This window comes from Chrysochloris asiatica, unplaced genomic scaffold (genome assembly GCF_000296735.1).
Source record: "Chrysochloris asiatica unplaced genomic scaffold, ChrAsi1.0 scaffold00037, whole genome shotgun sequence".
NCBI classification, from domain to species: Eukaryota; Metazoa; Chordata; class Mammalia; order Afrosoricida; family Chrysochloridae; genus Chrysochloris; species Chrysochloris asiatica.
The window spans coordinates 16,774,205-16,795,368 of NW_006408555.1; the positions used below are offsets into that span (position 1 = coordinate 16,774,205).

The 21,164-nt window shown below is 40.3% G+C and overlaps 1 protein-coding gene across 1 annotated transcript in view; it reads right to left on the minus strand.

Moving 5' to 3' along the window:
* HYDIN (HYDIN, axonemal central pair apparatus protein) overlaps positions 1-21,164 on the minus strand; it is a 402,001-nt gene that overhangs the window by 200,946 nt on the left and 179,891 nt on the right. Inside the window, exons 18-20 of the mRNA XM_006860316.1 lie at positions 12,137-12,375; positions 6,242-6,494; positions 4,378-4,521 (exon numbers count right to left, since the gene is read on the minus strand). Of these exons, the coding sequence (XP_006860378.1) occupies positions 4,378-4,521; positions 6,242-6,494; positions 12,137-12,375 (636 nt within the window). The remainder of the gene's footprint in view (positions 1-4,377; positions 4,522-6,241; positions 6,495-12,136; positions 12,376-21,164) is intronic.

Below are 21,164 nucleotides of genomic sequence, written 5' to 3' on the forward strand. Positions count from 1 at the left end.
TACTCCCGTAAGGATTTACACCCTCGGAAACCCTGTACAGGGTCGCTATGGGTCGGCTCCGACTCGAAGGCACTTAACAACAACAACATATATATGTTCTGGCAGAGAGTTAGATAATCTTTTGTAACCTAGGCTGGGTTACTGAGAAATGAACCTATATAATCCAGAAAACACAAATTAGATCTGACTGCCTGGTTGAAAAACCCTACACAAGCCATGCCTCTGCATAGAACTACTACTTTATAAGTTTCCACAGTGTCATAAAGTAAAGTGTAATAAATTTGTGATACGATCTTTTGGGAGAAGCCAGGTATCATTATAATGAATAAAAAACGTTTTCTCCATAGGACAATATTTTATTTCCATGCTTAAAATACCCAAATGACAAATATACAGTTCATCCTTAAACAACGTGGGGGGTAGGAGCACCGACCTCCCTTACAACTGAAAATCTGCATATGATTTACAGCTGACCCTTGAGCAATGTAGGTTTCAACTGTCCAGGCTCAATTATACACAGGGTTTTTCCCCTGCCGCTATTGTGGTGAGCGTGAGCACTTTAAATCCATGTTGTCCAGGGTACATATCTTTTTATATTATCGTATGTTCACAACGATTTCCTATGAAATTTTCCTGATAACATTAGGATAGTTGATTTTCTTTGTTTGTTTGTTGTTGTTTTTTTGCCCTGTTACATTTATCAGATTGAATTTTTCAACTGGAAGAAAGCATTAGACGTGGATCTTAAGCCAGAAGTTTTTAGTTAGACTGGAGTTTTCTGATTCTTTTGTTGGGAACTGCATGATTTCCTATCTACCCTAGAAATAAGGTGTGGGGGGACTTCAATATCAGTAGGATGTAACCAAAGCCTTGCTACCTGACCTCCACAGAGAACCTCCCTCCAGTCATTCCTAGGGTGGACACATCTTACAGCTCCTTGGTCCTAGGTCACCTAGCTTGAGTTTGCTTTGTCTCTGGGTTCCTATTTCAGTTAGATCTGCCTGACTCTGTAGTCTGATAGGACTCCATCTTCAGAATCTGTGCCCAGCAGTTTTCCTTTCACTGTGGTTCCTGGGTCTCTGGGCTGTGTGAGAGCCTCCTGCCTTGGTTGTACTTTATTCGTTCCCTCCGGACACCGGAGTTCTTTCAGGGGTTCAATCGGGCATTTATCATGAGATGCCAGCCTTACTTTGCCTCTCTCTCCCATGGTGATAGAAACACTGTATTTACCAAAAGCAGACCACAGTTTGAGGGATGAAGCAGCATTGTATGCCTGTAGAATGACAGATGGCATTGGGCTGGTGAAGTGTCACCCAGCAACCTTCTCTGAAGGTAACTTTTGAAGTGAAGGAGCCACACTTGGATGGCTGGGCATGAGGCCATTCCATTCAGAGGTTAGTGATGAGAAGCTGAGCACAGAAAACCTGTTCTATTTTAAATGACCCACCTCTCTCTGAGTTGCTTGTTTCCACAAATATCAGCAGATAGAACCAGCTGCTAAAAGTTCATGAAACAAACTGGCTGATTGTTCCAACGGACCTTTTTTAATAACACAGAGATGTGGCTTCATCTCTGAGGCTTATGAATGGTGCAAGAGTTACAAAGTAGATCAAACCTGGGGAGAGTTATCGAGAAATTCTTCTCCCTCGGCAGGGTTGGTATAGTTATATTTGAATGTATTAGAACTCAGATACACTGCCTTGAGCCGCAAACAGGACGACAGAATAGATAACTGAGGGATGCACAATGAATGCTGGATTGTGAGACCTGTCTATGTTGTCCTGAGCCGCAAACAGTGCGACAAAATAGATAATTAGGGATGCACAACTAAAGCTGGATCATGACACCTGGCAGGGTCCTATGCACACGCTGAGGATGGAAGCTGCATTTCTTCAGTGTCCCTGAAACAAATTCAGTGTGAGCAGGAAATGAAGAAGGACAAAATACAGTGGTAGGAAATGCTATGAAAGCAGTTCTACTGTGTCGTATAGGGTCTCTAGGAATGGGACTCAATTTGACAGCACACAGCAATAACTAATGGGAGACTTCAAACTTCTGATAGTTGGGAGGGAGGAGAGAAGGATGAAAACACACAGACAGGAAGTTATGACTTGATTTCTTTTTAAAAATTCAGCAAGAAGTGATTGCCAAATTAAAAATAGTCTCACGTTTTAATCTAGTGATATAAGTAAACAGTAGGCATTTAAACAAGAATCTGTTTGTTCTCTAAGAACAAGACAAGGATTTAAAGAGGGAAATAAAAGGAGGATTATTACACATATTTATGGCTCAAAAATAAAAAAGCTAATAAGAAACCAAGCTGCAGATTTAACATTCATTATAATGCTTTGCATAAAATAGCTATTAAATACATATTCACTGAATTCATATAGTTGTTCAGAGAAAATATGACACCAGCAAATTCAGAGAAGCTGTTGCCAATAAATATGTATGTATTCCTGATAATATAAAAAGAGAGAGAGAGAGAGAGAGAAAATTTCACAAAACAGAGACATGAAAGCCTAAAAGTGGTAGCAGGAACTCTGACAGTACTTTGATTGTGCATGTCTCGTGAAGCTTGTCAAGGTCCCTATAACAACCTGTAGCTGACACCCACACCTGCCTCTTCCATGTCCACCTTCCCCACTTGTCTGTTGAACCTGACACAGGATGGCACCTGTGGTGGTAAGTGCTGTGAAGTCAATTCTGACTCATAATGACCCTGTGTAGGGAGGGTGTCTGAGGAGTGGCTGGTGGGTTTGAATCACTGACCCTGTAGTTAGCAGTCCAGGGCTTATCCTACACCACCACACCAGGAATCCTGCCACATGGTCGGTTTTAATAGATAGTCCAGGCAGAAAACAATGTGAGTGATTTAATGAATAAATCGCCCTCCTCCCTGGAGCCCTGCAAGAGCTCCAAAAAAACGAAGTCTCCCTAGAATGACTTCATGTCATTATTGGCCCCTGTCACTGTTCTCCATCGAAGGTTGCCTTCAGGTTCTTTATGCTTATCACCTGCTTCCTAACCCAGACTCTTTCCTAACTCAGGTCTGTAAATGTCTTTGTCTCCCTTGTCACCATATTCATTTCTATTTTTCCTTCAAGTCTCAACTTGAAACACTTCCCCAAGGAAGCTGTCCAAGACCCAACGTACAAACAAGACATGGTGTCCCCGGAATCTGTGGTCTTATAGCACCTCAGACTTCTTCATCGGAGCATTGCAATTAAAATAATTAAAATTGAATCATTTCTTTATAATCTGTGACCTGGACTAGTCTCTTAGCTTTGACCATAGATGTCTATGATTGGAAGCCTGCTTAGGAGTAGATCAAGTTCTACTGTGATCTTTTCCCCACTCTTCACTGTCCCCGTTCCCTCTCCCCTTCCTCATTCCTTTATTATTTGCCCTAAAGAACCCTGGTAGTATAGTGGATTATGAGCTGGGCTACTAACTGCAAGGTCAGCAGTTCGAATCTACCAGGTACTCTGTATAAGAAAGATGAGACTTTCTACTCCCAGACAGAGTTATACTCTTGGAAACCCTATATTGCATCATTATGACCAGGACCTGACTTGACTACACACAACCACAACCACTGGCCACGTTAAGGTGTAGACCCAGAAAAGAGTATGAACCAAATAGTGTAAGTTGATGATTCTGAAGCCGTGCTAGCTGATCTCCATAATAGCTTAACTTGTATTTCAGTTTCCTCATTTGTATCATGGGAATCACAAGAGAACCTACTGTATAGGGTTGTCACAAAGGACAACTGGGAAATTGTATGTCATGAACTTGACACAATGCCTGGTGGTGGTTGGTGGTTATGTGCTGTGGAGTTGGTTCCCACTCATAGAGACCCTATACAGGGTTTCTGAGGCTGTAAACCTTTACGGGAGCAGAAAACCTCTTCTTTCTCTTGAGGAGCAGCTGGTAGTCTCGAACTGCTGACCTTGCAGTTCGCAGCCTGATTTGTAACCACTACGCTAATGCCTAGTCCATATTACTCAATAAACAGTATTATTATAATTATTGGTAATTTTACTCCAACTCTTTCTATACTTTGGTGCTATTTTGCCTAGTTAGAATTGAATGGTTGACTAAAATGCATTTGCAGTGCACTGGAACACCCCTCACATTGATCTTATGCATCAAGAATAATGGAAGTAGAATTTCCATAGAAATTTACATTTCAAAGGATTATAGATTTAAGCTCACCATTTTTATTTTAATGTGTACTGGCCTCTGAAGCTTCAAAAACATTGGCTGGGTAATGGATGTAACAAATGTCCTGTTATTTTAGCTTACAAATGGAAACTGTGAACATGCTGACCGTCCATCAGGGCGCCCAGCCCTTCCCAGTAATGTTCCACTGACCTTCTCCAGTCGGTATATGAGCTGCTTCGTGGAGAGCTGGATAAGAGGTGCAATGAATTCACAGATGACATTCACAGTCATCACCAGACTCTTTCCCTTTTGTGTTCCAACGATGGCATGGCATACCAACATCTCTTTGACTATCTGCAGACAAAAGATACCAGCAAATCTGGAACAATCATACCTCAGAAATGTAATGGCCTACAGAGAGCAAACTGATTTACAACTACCTGCTTGGATACTCTTGGGAAGGATTTATTTTTCTGACTGGCACATTTAAGGATTCTTCTCTGTGACACAAAGTCTGACCGGTTAATCATACTCTTGGTGGATCCTATGTTTATTTCTTACTGCCCTTGAGGATACAATCAATTTACATTCAGTTCATCCAGTATGTATGGATCATCTACTATACATCAGGAGCTGGGTTAGGAGCAATGTATAAATAATGGAGATGAACAGGTGGATAAAGTCCTTTAAGGAGGTTCAAGTTCAATGGTTGGTTAAATGATTTCTTACCAAACTGGGTGAAATTTTTGACTTCCTATTTCTATGTATATATCTAAAGAAAACTGCACTATAGAAATTATTTTCTTTGGACCCAACAGGCGAAGCTTTTTATAAAGTTGTTGTTATGTGACGTGGAGTTGATTCTGACTCATAGCGACCCTGTACAAGTTTCCGAGGCTGTAAATCTTTAAGGGAGCAGAAAGCCTCATCTTTCTCCTGAGGAACAGCTGGCAGTTTCAAACAGCTGACTCTGAGGTTAGCAGCCCAATTCATAACCACAATGCTACCGGAGCTCCTTATAAAGTAGAAGGGGCCAAAGGAAACATATCATGAATAGCTTAGGTTTGCTGAAAAAATGCTGTAGTTTGTGATGTTAATGAATTCAAATCTCTTCTCAATTATGTAGAATAATCTGGAAGGACATTTAGGGAAGCTTTTAGTAAAGCTTTAACTAAATTTATTCTTCTAGAAGCTCAGATTTAATGTCTTTAAAAATATAGTTGACTCTTGGTAACCATGTTGTCATTGGGTCCTTCCAAGAGGTTGCAAGTGTTTTGAGATCAAGGGCTATGTTCTATTCATCTTGTGCCAAGCACAGTGCTTGGCACATGACACATACTCAATAAATGTTGACTGAACCTCTCTGAATAACAGATACAGAAAGCATATTATATACTCAACAGTGAGAAATAACCTCTTTTTTTTGCACAGAGGATAATTTTACCTGAAAATGCTCTGTGAAGAAATAATATAAATGTAATAAAGTAGAATCTGTAACCCTAGAGGAACTAAAGTAATGGACTAGTTTTTCCATCTTGTCTTCTGGGAGATACATCCCTTATTGTTTCCTGTTTAATGAGGAGAAAATTCAGTATCAACTCCTCTAATTTGGTGACACAGGCAGAAACACAGTATTGTCAGTTTTGGGTGAAAGCTGGATGCTCCTCTGTCAGAGACTTTCTGGCTGGTGACTGCTGACCCTGGAGATGAGAACCTGCTTTATCTGGTACTTTAAGGTTGGGTTCCTGGTAGCTATAGAAACATACAGCAAACGGAGCAGAGCTGAATCTTGAAAGCAATCGGTGCTGCCATGGTAACTCAGGGCTGTATGTAATCCTTGAGATGCCACATTCTTTCCTAAGATAAACGTCTAAAGATTTTACTAAATAATCTCTCTAAACCACAGTCACGGAGTTGATTCTGACTTACAGAGAGCTGAGGTAGGGTGTCCGAGACTGTAAATCTTTTGGGAGCAGACAGCCTCATCTTTTTCCCAGGGAGCAGTTAGTGGGTTTGAACTGCCTAGAGCCAAGGTTTATTTAGAACAATAGTTCCTAAAAGTACTGTCCCTTACCCTGGGAGTTGCAGAATAGCCTTCGAGTATTACATCGATTGTCTGGCCTGGGTACAACTCCATCCTGACGGGGTGAAGCTGAAACACAGGGCCATGAGGGTCCCTGACCTGGGAGTCAGCACCAGAGCCCTTCTTAGCCAGGCTCTTCTTGCTCGGCTTGTCCTGGGGATAAAAACCATAGTTCATCCAGAAAAGCTGCTGGACCCGACGACCCTTGTTGGCCAACTTGAAGCGGTAATAAAAGGTATCCAGGCTGGAAAAAAGGAGATAGATGTTCAGAGGACTTGATTTTGGGATGCTCTATTCTGCTACATATCTTTAGGAATTATTCATTTGAAAGTTGAAATGAAACATTACTTCTGAAAAAATGCCGGGAGACTACATCATGATAGTCCTGGGAATTACCAGGAATGAAACAAAGGGGCATCATCTACTCAAGGAATCCACAGACTCAAAGCCAAAGACCTTGGTTTGGTCCCAGAGTTACCATCACCAGCTAAGGGCTGTGACAAAGTTGTCCATCCATTCTTGGTCTTTTCCAGAAGGTGAAGCACACTACATCTTCTGGGAAAAGACGCAATTCATGTGAAAATTACTCTATTTTGTGAAAAATCATTATGAAGAGTCAAAGGACAGCAAAACACCTACTAGAGGAAAAGCAAATTTCAAGTTATGTTGATGAAATCTGTACTGACTGAGTATAATATCATGCTTTGGGTTCAATCTAAGGGAACCTTCGAAGAGAAACAACACAATAGCATATGATCAAGAAGAGATGGCAGGGAAGGTAGATAAGCCTTATCAGGCTGGGGAGCCATTGGAACTGATGAGCTTTAAACATGCTTCTACTTTATTCATTTGTTCGTTCATTCATTCATTTAATTATCGATCCCACACATATCTACTGACAATCTCCTGAGCCACCATTCATTTGTCAATTTGTGGCCCTATGGTGCCTTGCATGGTGCTGTGATGCTGGAAGCTATGCCCCAGGTATTTCAAACACTAGTAGGGTCACTAATGGTGGACAAGTGTCAGTGGAGCTTCCAGACTAAGATGGATTAGGAAGAAGGACGTGGTGATCTACTGCTGAAAAGAATGGCCGGTCAGAAGCTTATGACAGCAGTAGAATGCTGTCTGATACAGTGCCAGAAGATGAGCCCTTCAGGAGGGGAGGTACTCACAATACATCTGAGGAAGAGCGGTTTCCTGAGTGATGTGAATGGGGTAAAGCTTTAGGGACATTCCTAATGGGGCCTGACTCAAAAATGAAAAGAAACAGTTGTAAGCAACTACTGATAATTGGAACAGGGAATATATGAAATATGAAAAAAGGAATATTGTAAGTTAGGAAAAATGAAATGGAACACTGGAAGACTGATATCCTTAGGCATTAGTGAGCTGAAAGAGACCTAGTGTGGCACTGTAGGATAAGCTAACTATAAGGTCGGCGATTCAAACTCATTGGCTGTGCCTCAGAAACCCTATATAACATGCAAGCTGAAATGGACAGGCAATGGTCACTCTGAATTGGACAATCACACAGTTTACTATGCAGGGAAAGAAAACTCAAAGAGAAATGACATGCCATTCGTTGTAAAAAGTGCTGATCTTGCAGTTCAAACCGACCTGTGGTACAGTGCTTACCCTACAACACCACATCTAAGACTATGAGTATGACTAAATTTACACCTCAACCATTAATGTCAAAGATAAAGAAACTGAAGATTTTAAACAACTTCTACAGTCTGAAATTGATAAACATGTAATTGAGATATTTTGAAAATTACTGACAATTAGAATACAAAAGTTAGAAGCAGAAGAAGGACCAGCTATTAGAAAATAAGGCCTTAGTTACAGAAATGATGTGGGAGATTGCATGATAGAATTTGCAATATCAATGATCTATTTTTTGGAAATACCCCTTTCCAACAACATTAATGGTGACTATACATGTGGATCTTACCAGATGTAATAAAATTGATTATGCAAAAACATTCAACTGTGTGAAGCATAACAAATTATGAATAACATTGCAAATTATAATAATTTCAGAACACTTAGTTGTGTTCATGTGAATGTCTATATAGACCAAGAAGCAGCCATTTAAATGGAACACGCTGACTCCACATGGTTTAAAATCAGGAAAGATGTGCATCAAGGTTGTACTTTCTGCCATACTTATTCAAACTGTGTGCTGAGCAAATAATCTGAGAAGCTGGACTACATGAAGAAGAATGAAGCATCAGGATTGGAGAAAGACTCATTAACAACCTGCAATACTCAGACCATACAACCTTGCTTACCGAAAGTGAAGAGGACTTAAAGCACTTACTGTTGAAGATCAAAGATTATGGCTTTCAGTATGGATAATACCTCACAAATAAACCAATAAGCAGCTTCATGACATGCAGAGAAAATATTAAAGTTGCCAAAGATTTCATTTTACTTAGATACACAATCAATGCTCATGGAGGCAGCAGTCAAGAGCTCAAATGACATACTGCATTTGATATGCAGTGAAATACCTCTTTAGTATAAAAAAGCAAAGCTGTCACTTTGGGGACTAAGGTGAGCATGACCCAAGCCATAGTCTTTTCAGTTGCTTCATGTGCATGTGAAAACTGGACAATGAGTAAGGATGACTGAAGAACTGATGACTTTGCATTATGGTACTGGCAAAGAATATTTATAGAAAGGACAACCAGATGAATAAAAAAGTTGGTCTTGGAAAAAGTATAGCCAAAATGTTCCTTAGAAGCCAGGAGTGACCAGTTTCTAGAAAAGGACATCATGCTTGATAAAGTAGAAGTTTATGGAGAAAGGGAAAGATTCTTAATGAGATGGATTGGCACAGTGGCAGTAACAATGGGTTTAAACATAACAACAATTGTGAGGATGGTACAGGACCAAGCAATGTTTCTTTCTGTGGTACAAAGGATTGTTAGGAGCTAGAACTGATTTGATGGCAACCTAACAACATCAAAATTGCTTGCTCTAGTAGACACTGAACAAGAGAGATTCAGCCCCTACTTGTCCAGAGCTGAGCTCTATCAGCAATGTTAAATATCTTGGAGGAGATTCAGACATGTTTTTAGATGTCTGGGATATACTCGTGTGTGTGTGTGGTTAGGTGCCATCAACTCACAGAAACCCTATAAACACAATGAAACAGTGCTCAGTCCATTTATCACGACTAAGAACAACATTCAGGAAGGAAACAAAAGATCATTAAGATGACAAAAAAGAAAAGGCCAAAATGGATGTTAGAAGACTCTCTGAAATTTGCTATCCAGTATGGAGAAACTAAAGTCAATGGAAGAAATGAGGAGTTAAAAGAGCTTAACAGAAAATTTCAAAGGGAAGCTCTAGGAAGACAGAAAGAAGCATTATAATGAAATGTACAAAGGGAAGAACACATTCAGCATTTCTCAGGCTGAAAGAACTGAAGACAAAATTCAAGCCTCAACTTGAAATACTGAAGGATTCTATGGGGAAAATATTGAAGGATACAGAAAGCATCATCAAATGAAGATGGACAGAATACATAGAGTAACTATACCAAAAAGAAATGGTCAATGTTCAAACATTTCAAGAGGTAGCATATGATCAAGAGTCAATTGTAGTGAAGGAAGAAGTTCAAAGTGAACTAAAGGTATGCTCCAGGAGATGATGGAATACAAACGGAAAAATTTCAGCAAACTGATGCAGCACTAGAAGCACCCATTCATTTATGCCACAAATTCTGAAAGACAGCCAACTGGCCAACTAACTGTCAAAGATCCATATTTATGTCCATTCCAGAGAGAGGTGACTCAGCAGAATGTGGAACTCATTGAACAATATCATTAAGAACACATACAAATAAAATTTTGCTGAAGATGATTCAAAAACAGCAAATTATCAGAGATTTATCAGAGATTTAAACCAGAGTTAGACAAGGACATGGAATAAGAAATATCCTTGCTGATGTGAGATGGGTCTTGGCTGAAAGCAGAGAACACCAGAAAGATGTTTACCTGTGCTTTACTGACTATGCAAAGGCTTTTGACCGTGTGGATCATGACAAACTATGGCTAATGTTGTGAAGGATGGGTATTCCAGAACACTTAATTGTGCTCATGAGGAACCTGTATGTACACCAAGAGGCAGTCATTTGAATAGAACAAGAGGATACTGAATGATTTAAAATCAGGAAAGGTGTGTGCCAGGTTTGAATTCTGTCACCTTTATTTATTTAATCTGTACGATGAGCAAATAATCTGAGAAACTGGATTCTATGAAGAAGAATGTGGCATCAGGATTGGAGGAAGACTCATTAACAATCTGTGATATTCAGATGATCCAACCTTATTTGCTGAAAGTAAAGAGGACATAAAATACTTACTGATGAAGATCAAAGACTACAGACTTCAGTATGGGTTGCACCCCAATGCAAAGAAATACTTTCAGGGAAGAGTTCAGGGTAAATGCAATTAAAATACAACGAAAAATTTCCAAGAACTTTTCGAAGCTTCTTTGCATACATGGATGTGTATGCTTGTGTATATACATACTATTGTTGTTTTTGTTAAGTGCTGTGGAGTTGGTTCCAACTCACAGTGACCTTGTATAGGGTTCACAAGGAATGGCTGGTGGCCTTTGAATCACTGACTTGCACTAAGCAGTCCAGTGCTTACGTTAAAGCACAACACCAAAACTACACACACACACACACATGATATAGGCTTCTCTCAGGATTCTAACTGTGGACCACAGATAGGCAGAGATTACAATTTTTAATCTGTTGGCAAAAACACTGTAAATACTTCTCTGAAAACATATGTTAAGTTGGCTATCTGACTTGCCCATTATTTGATGATGGTTTTAAAATGAAGTTCCATGTTTCATATGTGGTACAGAGAGGAAAGGAAACCAGGGCGGATAATGTGGAGGGTGCTTAGTTGATCATCAGTCACATGTTTCCAAACACAGTGCTTCCCCTTAGTTTGTGGGTCTGTTAGACCAGAAGGCAGGAGCACTCTTTTGAGATCTGTTCAGGCTTACATGTGATGGGTACAACTCACCTGGCTCGTGTGTGCCAATGCCAATTTCTACCCTCCTGAAGACCGACACGTTCCCTTATATCTCCTCCACCCTTAACATTCAAACCGGATGCATTTTCAGATTGAAAGTTAGACTGTTCTGCTTAGAAAGGTTTATACTGTGTTACCTTTTATTTAAATATGTAGATTTTTTAGCTTTTCCTGGGTGGTCAGTTGCAGCCAATTGCAATAACCTCACTTTTGTGGCGATATGGTTGAGAGGCTGTACCTAAAAATTAGCTACGGCTCTGTAATACCTGATAAGACACATTTGCAGTACACTTTTGCTTTCCTAAGTGTTCTTTAAGGAGCCTTGGTGGCAGAGCATCTAAATGCTGGGCTGCAAACCGAAAGATCAGCGATTTGAACCCATCAGCTGCTCTTAGGGTGGAAGATGTAGCAGTCTGATTCTGTAAAGGTTTATGGCCTTGGAAACCCCAGAGGGCGGTTCTACTCTAATCTATTGGGTTGCTGTGAGTTGGAATTGACGCGATAGCATTATTTACTTAGGTTACCACTAAGATACATTTGTATTTCCTATGTTCATGCAGTGGGAAGCCCAGTGTTTTGGAATCAAAGAGGCCAAGTTATGGTGGGCATTCTGAATTTGTCACAGAAATTTAACTTGGAGAATGAAGCCTCCTTTTGTCGCTGATGGGCAGAGGAGGGGGGGAAAGTGGGAATGAGAAAAGAGAGGGACTACTGTGGTGGTTCTAGTTCCTTAAAAACATAATTTTCTAAAGTGGAGATGAGGCTCAGCTTATACAACATATGTGGTATCTATAAAAGTTGGTCCATGATATCTCCCTACCTAAAATAGGCTCCCAAGTTGAGTTCTGGGGCAAAGGGCTTATCTGAAACGATGGTGGAACCAGTTCCTGATGCCTGGACAGGGATCCGGTAGGTGCTGCTATGTTCGATTTCCAAAACGATTGTGTCTTTGAATGTCACTGTGTCATTCAGGTTGGCAGTCAGCTCCAGCTGAACTTGAGATTCCGGAGGGATCATGCCTTCAGTGGGTTCAACCGTCCAAAGGGACTTTTTGCGTGCCTACAACACAAGACTACAGGTTAATGGTGAAGGTATTGGATTTTCATTCTGCACATGTCAGCACTCTCTATATTTCAAATGGCTGGCACAGAAGACGTCCACATCAGGGACAAACATTATTTATTTCTTTTTTCATATCAAAGCAGCTGGGTGTTTGTTGACTTTTCTGTTTTTCAAAAAGCAACCTGATTCTGAAGAGCAAGCCTATGATTGTACTTTTGAACGTGGTGTGAAGAGATTCTTCACATCTCTTTCTCAAGATGATAACCCAGTTGTATGACAAGCTTATACTAATTATTAACTCTCATCTCACAATTCTGAATTACCAACAGACGATACAACATTCTTCTTGTAATGTGGAACTTTAAGAAGAAAAAGTTTTCAAACTCAAAGATTCTACAGTGTTAGAGTAATTGTAAGTAGTGTTCATTAATAAACATAATATAAGTAGTCAGCTTGGGAGCATGGTGGCTTCATGCAATAAGCACTGGACTTTGAACCACAAAGTCTGTGGTTCGAGCCTGCCAGCCGCTCTGAGGGAGAAAGATGAGGCTTTCTTTAGAGAAGATTTAAAGCCTCAGAAATCCTATACATGGTCGCTATGAGTCAGAACTAACTCCAAGGCACTCAACAACAAGACGTCAGCTTGGTTTCTGTTCTATTTCATAACAATCAATAGAATTTCATTCTTCAGAAATCAAAAGAAATATCAGTGCACATTACAGTATGGATGAATCTTGAAGACATTATGGTAAGTGAATGAAGACAGACATAAAAAGCTGCATATTGTAGGATTCCTTTTATATGAACTGTCCACAGCAGACAAATCCAGAATGACAAAAGTAGATTAGTTGTTGCCAGGAGATGGATTGGGGGAAAGCGGGGGCTGGGGGAACTAGGACTGACTGCTAACAGATATAGGGTCTCTTTCTGGAGTGATGAGATACATTCCAGAATTAGACAGTGGGAATTGTTACATAACTATGTGACTATACTACAAACCACTCCCTGATGTGTACATTTTAACGGGGTTAGTTGTATGGTCTGTGAATTGTAACTCAATAATGCTATTAAGTCTAACTCTTAAATGTGCACTCACTGCCCAGTCAACTAATCTGTCTACTTGGTCATCACCTCATATTGCCTGTTGTTAAGTGCTGTCAACTTGGTTCTGACTCATAGCATCCCAGTATAGGGTTTCCAAGGAGTACTAGTGGATTTGAACGGCCAACCTTGTATTTAGCAGCCCAGTGTTTATCCTACAGCACTGCAGTAAGACTCTGACGTTGTCTATGTTGTTGTTTGTAAGTGCCATCAAGTTGGTTCCAACTCATAGCAACTCTGTATATGGTTTCCAAGGAGCAGATGGTGGATTTGAACTGCTGACCTTATGGTTTGTAGTCCAGTGCTGATTCCACAGAAGTCCATATATTGTGTGTTGTTGTTAAGTGCCACTGAGTCAATTCCAACCAATAGCAACCCTGTATAGGGTTTCCAACAAGCAGCTGGTGAGCTTGAACCACCGACCTTGCAGTTCAAACGACTGCAGTCTGACACATTAGCCCACAGTGCCACACCAGGACTCCATATTGTGTGTTTTGTTGTGGTTAAGTACTGTGGAGTCAGTTCCGACTCATAGAAACCCTGTACAGGGCTTCCGAGGCTGTAAATCTTTATGGGAGCCAAATGTCTCTTTTTCTCCCATGGAACAATCTGGTAGTTTCAAACTGCTGACCTTGAGGTTAGCAGTCCAATTTGTAACCACTATGCTACCAGAGCTCCGTATATTGTGTGAAGAACCCTTAAATATATTTTTGCATAATATGCTTCTTAGAAAATCCAGGTTTTTTTCTCCCATAATAAATCAATTTGTAAATGAAAAAACATTCATTTGCAAAATGTTGGAGATTTGGGAGTATGGTAGGACTAAATTAGAGTTGGAAGTGACTCTGACTAATCTGATACCTTTAGTTACTTAGATACTCACAGCTCACTCCCTCTCCTCCTTCAGGAAGAGATACAAAAATTACTTAGAAACTTTGAGGAGAACTGGGAGAAAAAGCCAAACTCTAGTTTATTAGAGAAAAGTGTGATTATTCCCTTGTGAATTTTACTCATCTGAGTGTGGAGGCCCTCCACGTGAATCACAGAGAAAAACAAGGTATTTAAAAACGAGTGCACACTACATTGTTTGGGATGGTACTTAGATAACATTCCAGTCCAAATGTATCCTTCCTCCATTTAATTTCTATTCTAGCAAAAGGGGGAGACATAAAAACATTCATAGCTCTATGAGGGCTCAGATACACAAATCAGAAACTTTGTAGACCTAGTTTGGAGCAGAGTTGTCCTGATGATATGTGTAAATGAAATGTACCTTATAGTTTACAGGCAAGAGTTAAAAGATTTCAGCCAGGCAGACTCTCAGAGAGTGGCAGTGCCTTGGAATATCCCCCAAATTCAGGCCTGGCCACGCTGCAAGTCCAGAAATTGGATTTGGTCAGTGCTTCCTGCTGGTTACTCTCTTAGGAACAGGTGCACAGGTACTTAAATAAAGAGAATCTAATATTTGAGCCAGAATGCCAATTTCCTCATTTATGATTGAGGACAAATTCTGTTACACAGAGCAGAATGTTCGTTTCCCTTGTTGAAAGTCCACATGGAAAATAATAAACTGTATTTAAAAATTTGACTAAATATAAATAAATAAAGCAAAGAACAATTCTCAAAGTTATAAATTAAATAATAATGAGGATGCAGATTAATAATGATGAGGGAATTTTAATTTTGGTATTAATGGAAATTATAGACTTAACTTTAAGTCGAGAGCCCTATTATTACTCATAATATTTTAATATGGGACATTTCTAGAGACACAGAAATAGAAGAAGGGCCATTAAACATTAAATACCACACTAAATAAACCAGGGCCAGCTAGGGACTTGTATCTAATATTTGTCTCTATTTGAAGGATACTTGTAGGGAAAAAATGCTGACTCTTGTTCTACTTGATGTTTTGGGGTTTCCCCTCCTCCTAAATTTTCTCTCTTCATAATAATCTGGCCCTATCAGGGTACTAAAATATTAACAAAAACAGTAAGTCAAGTCTCTGTCTTTTCAGAACATTACCTTGCATTTATTTATAATCTTATGTTAAAATAGCAGTGACAAAGAGAGAATAATAATCCTCATGAATTTAATTTTCAGAATTGTTGCTCTGTTATTATTGGCAGAAGAAAATTCCAGGATAAAAATATTAGTATAGTCTGTTTATATTTATATTCAAATAAATAATTTCTTATGCATCTTTATAATTTATCCAATAAGATTTTTTGTACCATCCCAAAGTGAAAAATACTAAAAATCCCACAAGAGTTCTATAAGAGATATAAATGCAACTGTAGTTTCATAGATATATTTAAATGAATCCATGTAGTTTCATTTCATCTAGAATTTTTATATCAGGTAGAAAAATCTTTGGTGTATGTAATTTTCAATCTGACCTATGTAGTCAAAGCAATACATGGAAATAGATTTCTTATACTTGAGGAACTTAGAACCATCTTTCTTACTTGCAGTTAAGGTGCACTGGTAGCAAAGTGGTTATGAGTTGGGCTGTTAACCTCAAGGACAGCAGTTCAAAACCACCAGTTGTACCACGGAAGAAAGATGAGGCTTTCTGCCCCATAAAGATTTACAGCCTCGGCACGTAACCAACCAACAGGCTACAATTTCAGGTAAGGTAATGCTAGCATCTGTAACAGAAAAACCTGTGAAGTCCCATGGCTTAATTCGATAGACACATTTCTTGCTAACATGAATTCCAATGGGTGGCACAATTTGGGAAGGCTTTCTATTTCATTTCAGAGATCTTGGTTAGATAAATACTATATAGAGACTGTGGCTTTTAGGGTTTTATGGACATTGGCATCTAGTTTCCCAAGAAGTAAATAAGGACGACAAGGAGGGGCCACAAGGGAGGAGTTTATGTACCAAGCCAGGAAATGGTGCACATCACTTCTGCCCATTTCCACTGGCCAGAACTCAGTATGGCCCGTTGGAGAGATGGCTAGGGCATGGGGTCTTGCTCTGTGTCCAAGAGCAAGGGGAGACAGGTTTGGTGAACTTCTCGCTATTCTCTGCCATCATTTCTTTGTCGATTCAATCTATTGCTACATCCTTAGGTCATCCCCAACATCCCTCCTCCAGATTTCAGATTTTGAGAGATGAAGAGTTCACACCACCAGAATACAGAGACGGAAGTGTAACTGATGGGAGTTTCCGGCCCAGAGTTCATGACCATCTGATGCTAGGACAAAAGGAGAGGTATCAAGACGATTAGGAAGTTCTAGGCAAGAAGAAAATACCATGGCTTGGGTCAGGCACACCTTAGTCCTCAAGCTGACATCTCTGCTCTTCAGAACTTTTCAAAGTTCCTGTGCAGCAGATTTACCCAATGCAATACGTCGTTTGATCTCTTGACTGCTGCTTCCACGAGTGTTGATAGTTGATCCAAGAAGAATGAAGTCCTTGACAACTTCAATCTTTTCTCCGTTGATAAGAATGTTGTTTATTGGTCCAGTGGTGAGGATTTTTGTTTTCCTGACATTGAGATGCAACCCATACTGAAGGCTGTGCTCTTGAATCTTCATCAGTAAATGTTTCAAGTCCTCTTCACTTTCAGCAAGCAAGGTTGTATCATCTGCATATTGCAGGTTGTTAATGAGTCTTCCTCCAATCCTGACACCATGTTTTTCTTCATAGACCCCAGCTTCTTGTATTATGTGCTCAGCATACAGGTTGAATAAGTATGGTGAAAGAATACAACCTTGTCAATAACATTATATGGATGTGAAAGCTGGACAGTGAATAAGGAAGATCGTAGAAGATTTGATGCCTTTGAATTGTGATTTTGGAGGAGAATACTAAAAGTGCCATGGGCTGCCAAAAGAACCAATAGATTTGTTTTGGAAGAAGTGCAGCCAGAGTGGTCCTTGGAGGCCAGGATGGCTAAGCTTCGTCTCTCATACTTTGGACATATTGTCAGAAGGGAACAGTCGCTGGAGAAGGATGTCATGCTGGGTAAGATGGAGGGTCAGAGAAAAAGAGTAAGACCCCCAACGAGATGGATCAGCCAGGTGGCATCATTGATGGACTCAAGTGTGGCAGCGGTAGTGAGGTTGGCCCAGGATCGGACATTGTTTCGTTCTGCTGTGCATGGGGTCGCTATGAGTCGGTTCTGACTCGATGGCACCTGACAACAACAACAAGGCAAGAAGAAATCACAATTGGCTCTTCCTTCTAAATTTTGGCCTCAGAGTACTCTATGTGTGTTTTCACTCATTTATGAGACTAGACTTGCAATAAAAACAAATCAATGCCATTTTCACTGTTCTTTAATCAAAAGGCAAATGCCTTCCAGAAGAGGATACATTTTTCCTAGTGTAACCATTTATTTCCCTCCTCTTGTTAGCAGCAAAGGTCAATCCTCTGTGCCCCAATGAAGAGAGGAAGCCACCAGAAATGCCACTGCAAACAAGGGAACATGAATTCTTGATGTTTGTGGACAATTCCTTTAATGATTCCTGTTGACGCTGCTTGGCTGCTCTGGAAACAAGATCTGAGAATTGCTTTCCAGGGTTGAATTGGTGAGTTTGAGTTTTTATTTCTGATGAAGCTTATTACTCAATGCTTGACATAAAACCAAAAGCAAAGTCTATCATAGACTCCAACAACATGGTACATTAAGATGCCAGATGGTAAGGTGCTGCTGAGTTACCCTTACCAAACGTAAGTCTCCAGACCTCATTGACGATCTGTGCCTCTTTGGTCTTTGACTTTGATGGGTGCCCTTAGCTTTTAGGGAGGATTTGGCCTACATGACATTTGCTCTGCTCAAATGGTAGATTTGGCTAAAGAAAGAATGTTTGGGATGATAATCATCTATGGAGGGCATTCTGAAATCTTTTCAAAACCATAATATAGCAGGACAACACCTGGTGGAGGAATTATGTTTGGAAGGAGGGTTCTGGAGGAAAAATGTACAGGCTTGAGTCCCAGCTCGGCTGCTTTTCTGCTGTGGGATGTTGGACGTGTCATTTAGCTGTGTCCAGTCACAGTGCTGTCTTCTTCAGCTCAGAATATGGATTGTATTTCACTCGAGTTGTTGTTGGTGTTGCTAGGTGATGTTTAGTTGGTTCCAACTCACAGTGACCTTATCAGGAACAACAGAATGCAATGCCACCTGGTTCTGTGCCAACCTCACAATCATCATGCTTGAGCACACTGCTGCTGCCACTGTGCCAATCTGTCTTGTTGGGGAGTCTTTTTTTTTTTTTTTCTGATCGTCTACTTTACCTGGTATGATGTCCTTGTCCAGGCACTGGACCCTCCTTAGAATATGTCTTAAGTATGAGAGATGAAGTCTGACCATCCTGGCTTCTAAGGAGCATTCTAGTTGTACTTCTTCCAACACAGATTTGTTTGTTCTTCTGACAGTCCATGATACTTTCAATATTCTTCTCTAATGTTGTTGTTGTTGTTGTTAGGTGTCACAGAGTCAGTACCAACTCATAGCAACCCTATGTGCAACAGAAAGAAACACAATTGTTGCCATGCTTGAGCCCACTGATGCTGCCACTTTGCCAAACCATCTTGCTGGGGGTCTTCCTCTTTTTCTCTGACCCTCCACCTTACCAAACATGATATATTTCTCCAGTGACTGGTCCCTCCTGACAATATGTCTGAAGTATGAAAGATGAAGTTTGGCCATCCTGGCCTCCAAGGAGCACTCTGGCTGCACTTCTTCCAACACAGATCTGGTTGTTCTTTTGGCAGCCCATGGCACTTTCAGTACTCTCCTCCAACACCATAACTCAAAAGCATTAATTCTTCTACAGTCTTCCTTATTCACTGTCCAGCTTTCGCATGCATATGAGGTTATCGAAAATACCAAGACTTGGGTCAGGCGCACCTTAGTCCTCAAGCTGACATCTTTGCTCTTCAATACTTTAAAAAGGTCTTGAGCAGCAAATTTGTCTAATGCAATACATCATTTGATTTCTTGACTGCTGCTTCCATGAGTGTTAATAGTTGATCCAAGAAGAATAAAGTCCTTGACAACTTCAGTCTTTTCTCTGTTGATAAGAATGTTGTTTATTGGTCCAGTGGTGAGGATTTTTGTTTTCTATACATTGAGATGCAATCCATACAGAAGGCTGTGCTCCTTGATCTTCACCAGTAAATGTTTCAAGTCCTCTTCACTTTCAGCAAGCAAGGTTGTATCATCTGCATATTGCAGGTTGTTAATAAGTCTTCCTCTAATCCTGATGCCATGTTTTTCTTCATAGAACCCAACATCTTGGATGATTTGTTCAGCATGTCGTCTAGTGCTGTGAAGTCAGTTCTGACTCATAGTGACCCTGTTCAGCATACAGCTTGAATAAGTATGGTGAAAGAATACAACACTGTCTCATACCTTTCTTAATTTTAAACCATTCAGTGTTCCCATGTTCTGTTCGAACAACTGCCTCTTGGTCCAGGTACAGATTCCTCATGAGCACAATTAAGTGTTCCGGAATACTCATACTTCGTATTGTTGTCCATAGCTTGTCATGAACCACACAATCGAAAGCCTTTTCATAGTGAATACCATAACACAAATGCATCAATTCTCCTATGGTCTTGCTTATTCACTGTCCAACTTTCACATGCATATGAGGCTACTGAAAATACCATGGCTTGGGTCAGGCTCACCTTACTCCTCAAACTGACATCTTTGCTCTTGGACATTTTAAAGAGGTCTTGTGCAGCAGATTTGTCTACTGCAATATGTCGTTTGATTTCTTGACTGCTACTTCCATTAATGCTGATAGTGGATCCATGCACAATGAAGTCTTTGACAACTTCAATCTTTTCTCCATTTATCATGATGTTATTTACTGGTCCAGTGGTGAAGATTTTTGTTTTCTTTATACTGAGGTGCAACCCATACCGAATGCTGTTGTCTTTGATCTTTATCAATAAGTATTTTAAGTCCTCTTTACTTTCAGCAAGGAAGGTTGTATTATCTGCATATTACAGGTTGTTGATGAGTTCCTGATGCCACAATCTTCTTCCGTGGGAGAAAGATGAGGCTTTCTGCTCCCGTAAAGATTTACAGCCTTGGAAACCCTGTACAGGGTCTCTATGAGTCGGAACTGACTCCACGGCACGTAACAATAACAACAACAACCTAATGGGAGTTCTTTCCCTAGTCAAGCCTCCTTACAGGAATACAGGCCAGCCAACTCCTTGATTTCAGCCTTTTGAGATCCTAGGCAGAGCAGCCTGTCTCACCATGCCCAAACCCTGGGCCCACGGGAACTGGTGTTTTGAGCCATTCACTTTGTGGCAATTTGTTATACAGCAATAGGAAAAGAATACAGGATTATATACATTTGTTGCAAAGGTAATAAAAAACCAGCCTTCCTAGGCCTGCCACCAAAATGTTAAGCAGCACCTGCCTCTGTTTTTTTGTTTTCCTTCTGTAAATTGAAGAGTCTTCCAGAAGCTTATAAAAAAAAACACGTAGCAGAGGTGTTTACATGCATGTGCATATTAGTGAGTGAAAGATGGACAAATCTGTGATCTTTTAAGAGTGATGAGAATTGAAGATGCTTGGAATCAATTAATCCAATGTGCTAATGGAACATGTGAACCTCAGTCTCCAAGACCCTGAGGCCAGAAGAACTAGATGGTACCCAGTTACCAGTACCAATTGCTCTGAAAGAGATCACATTAGAAGGTCT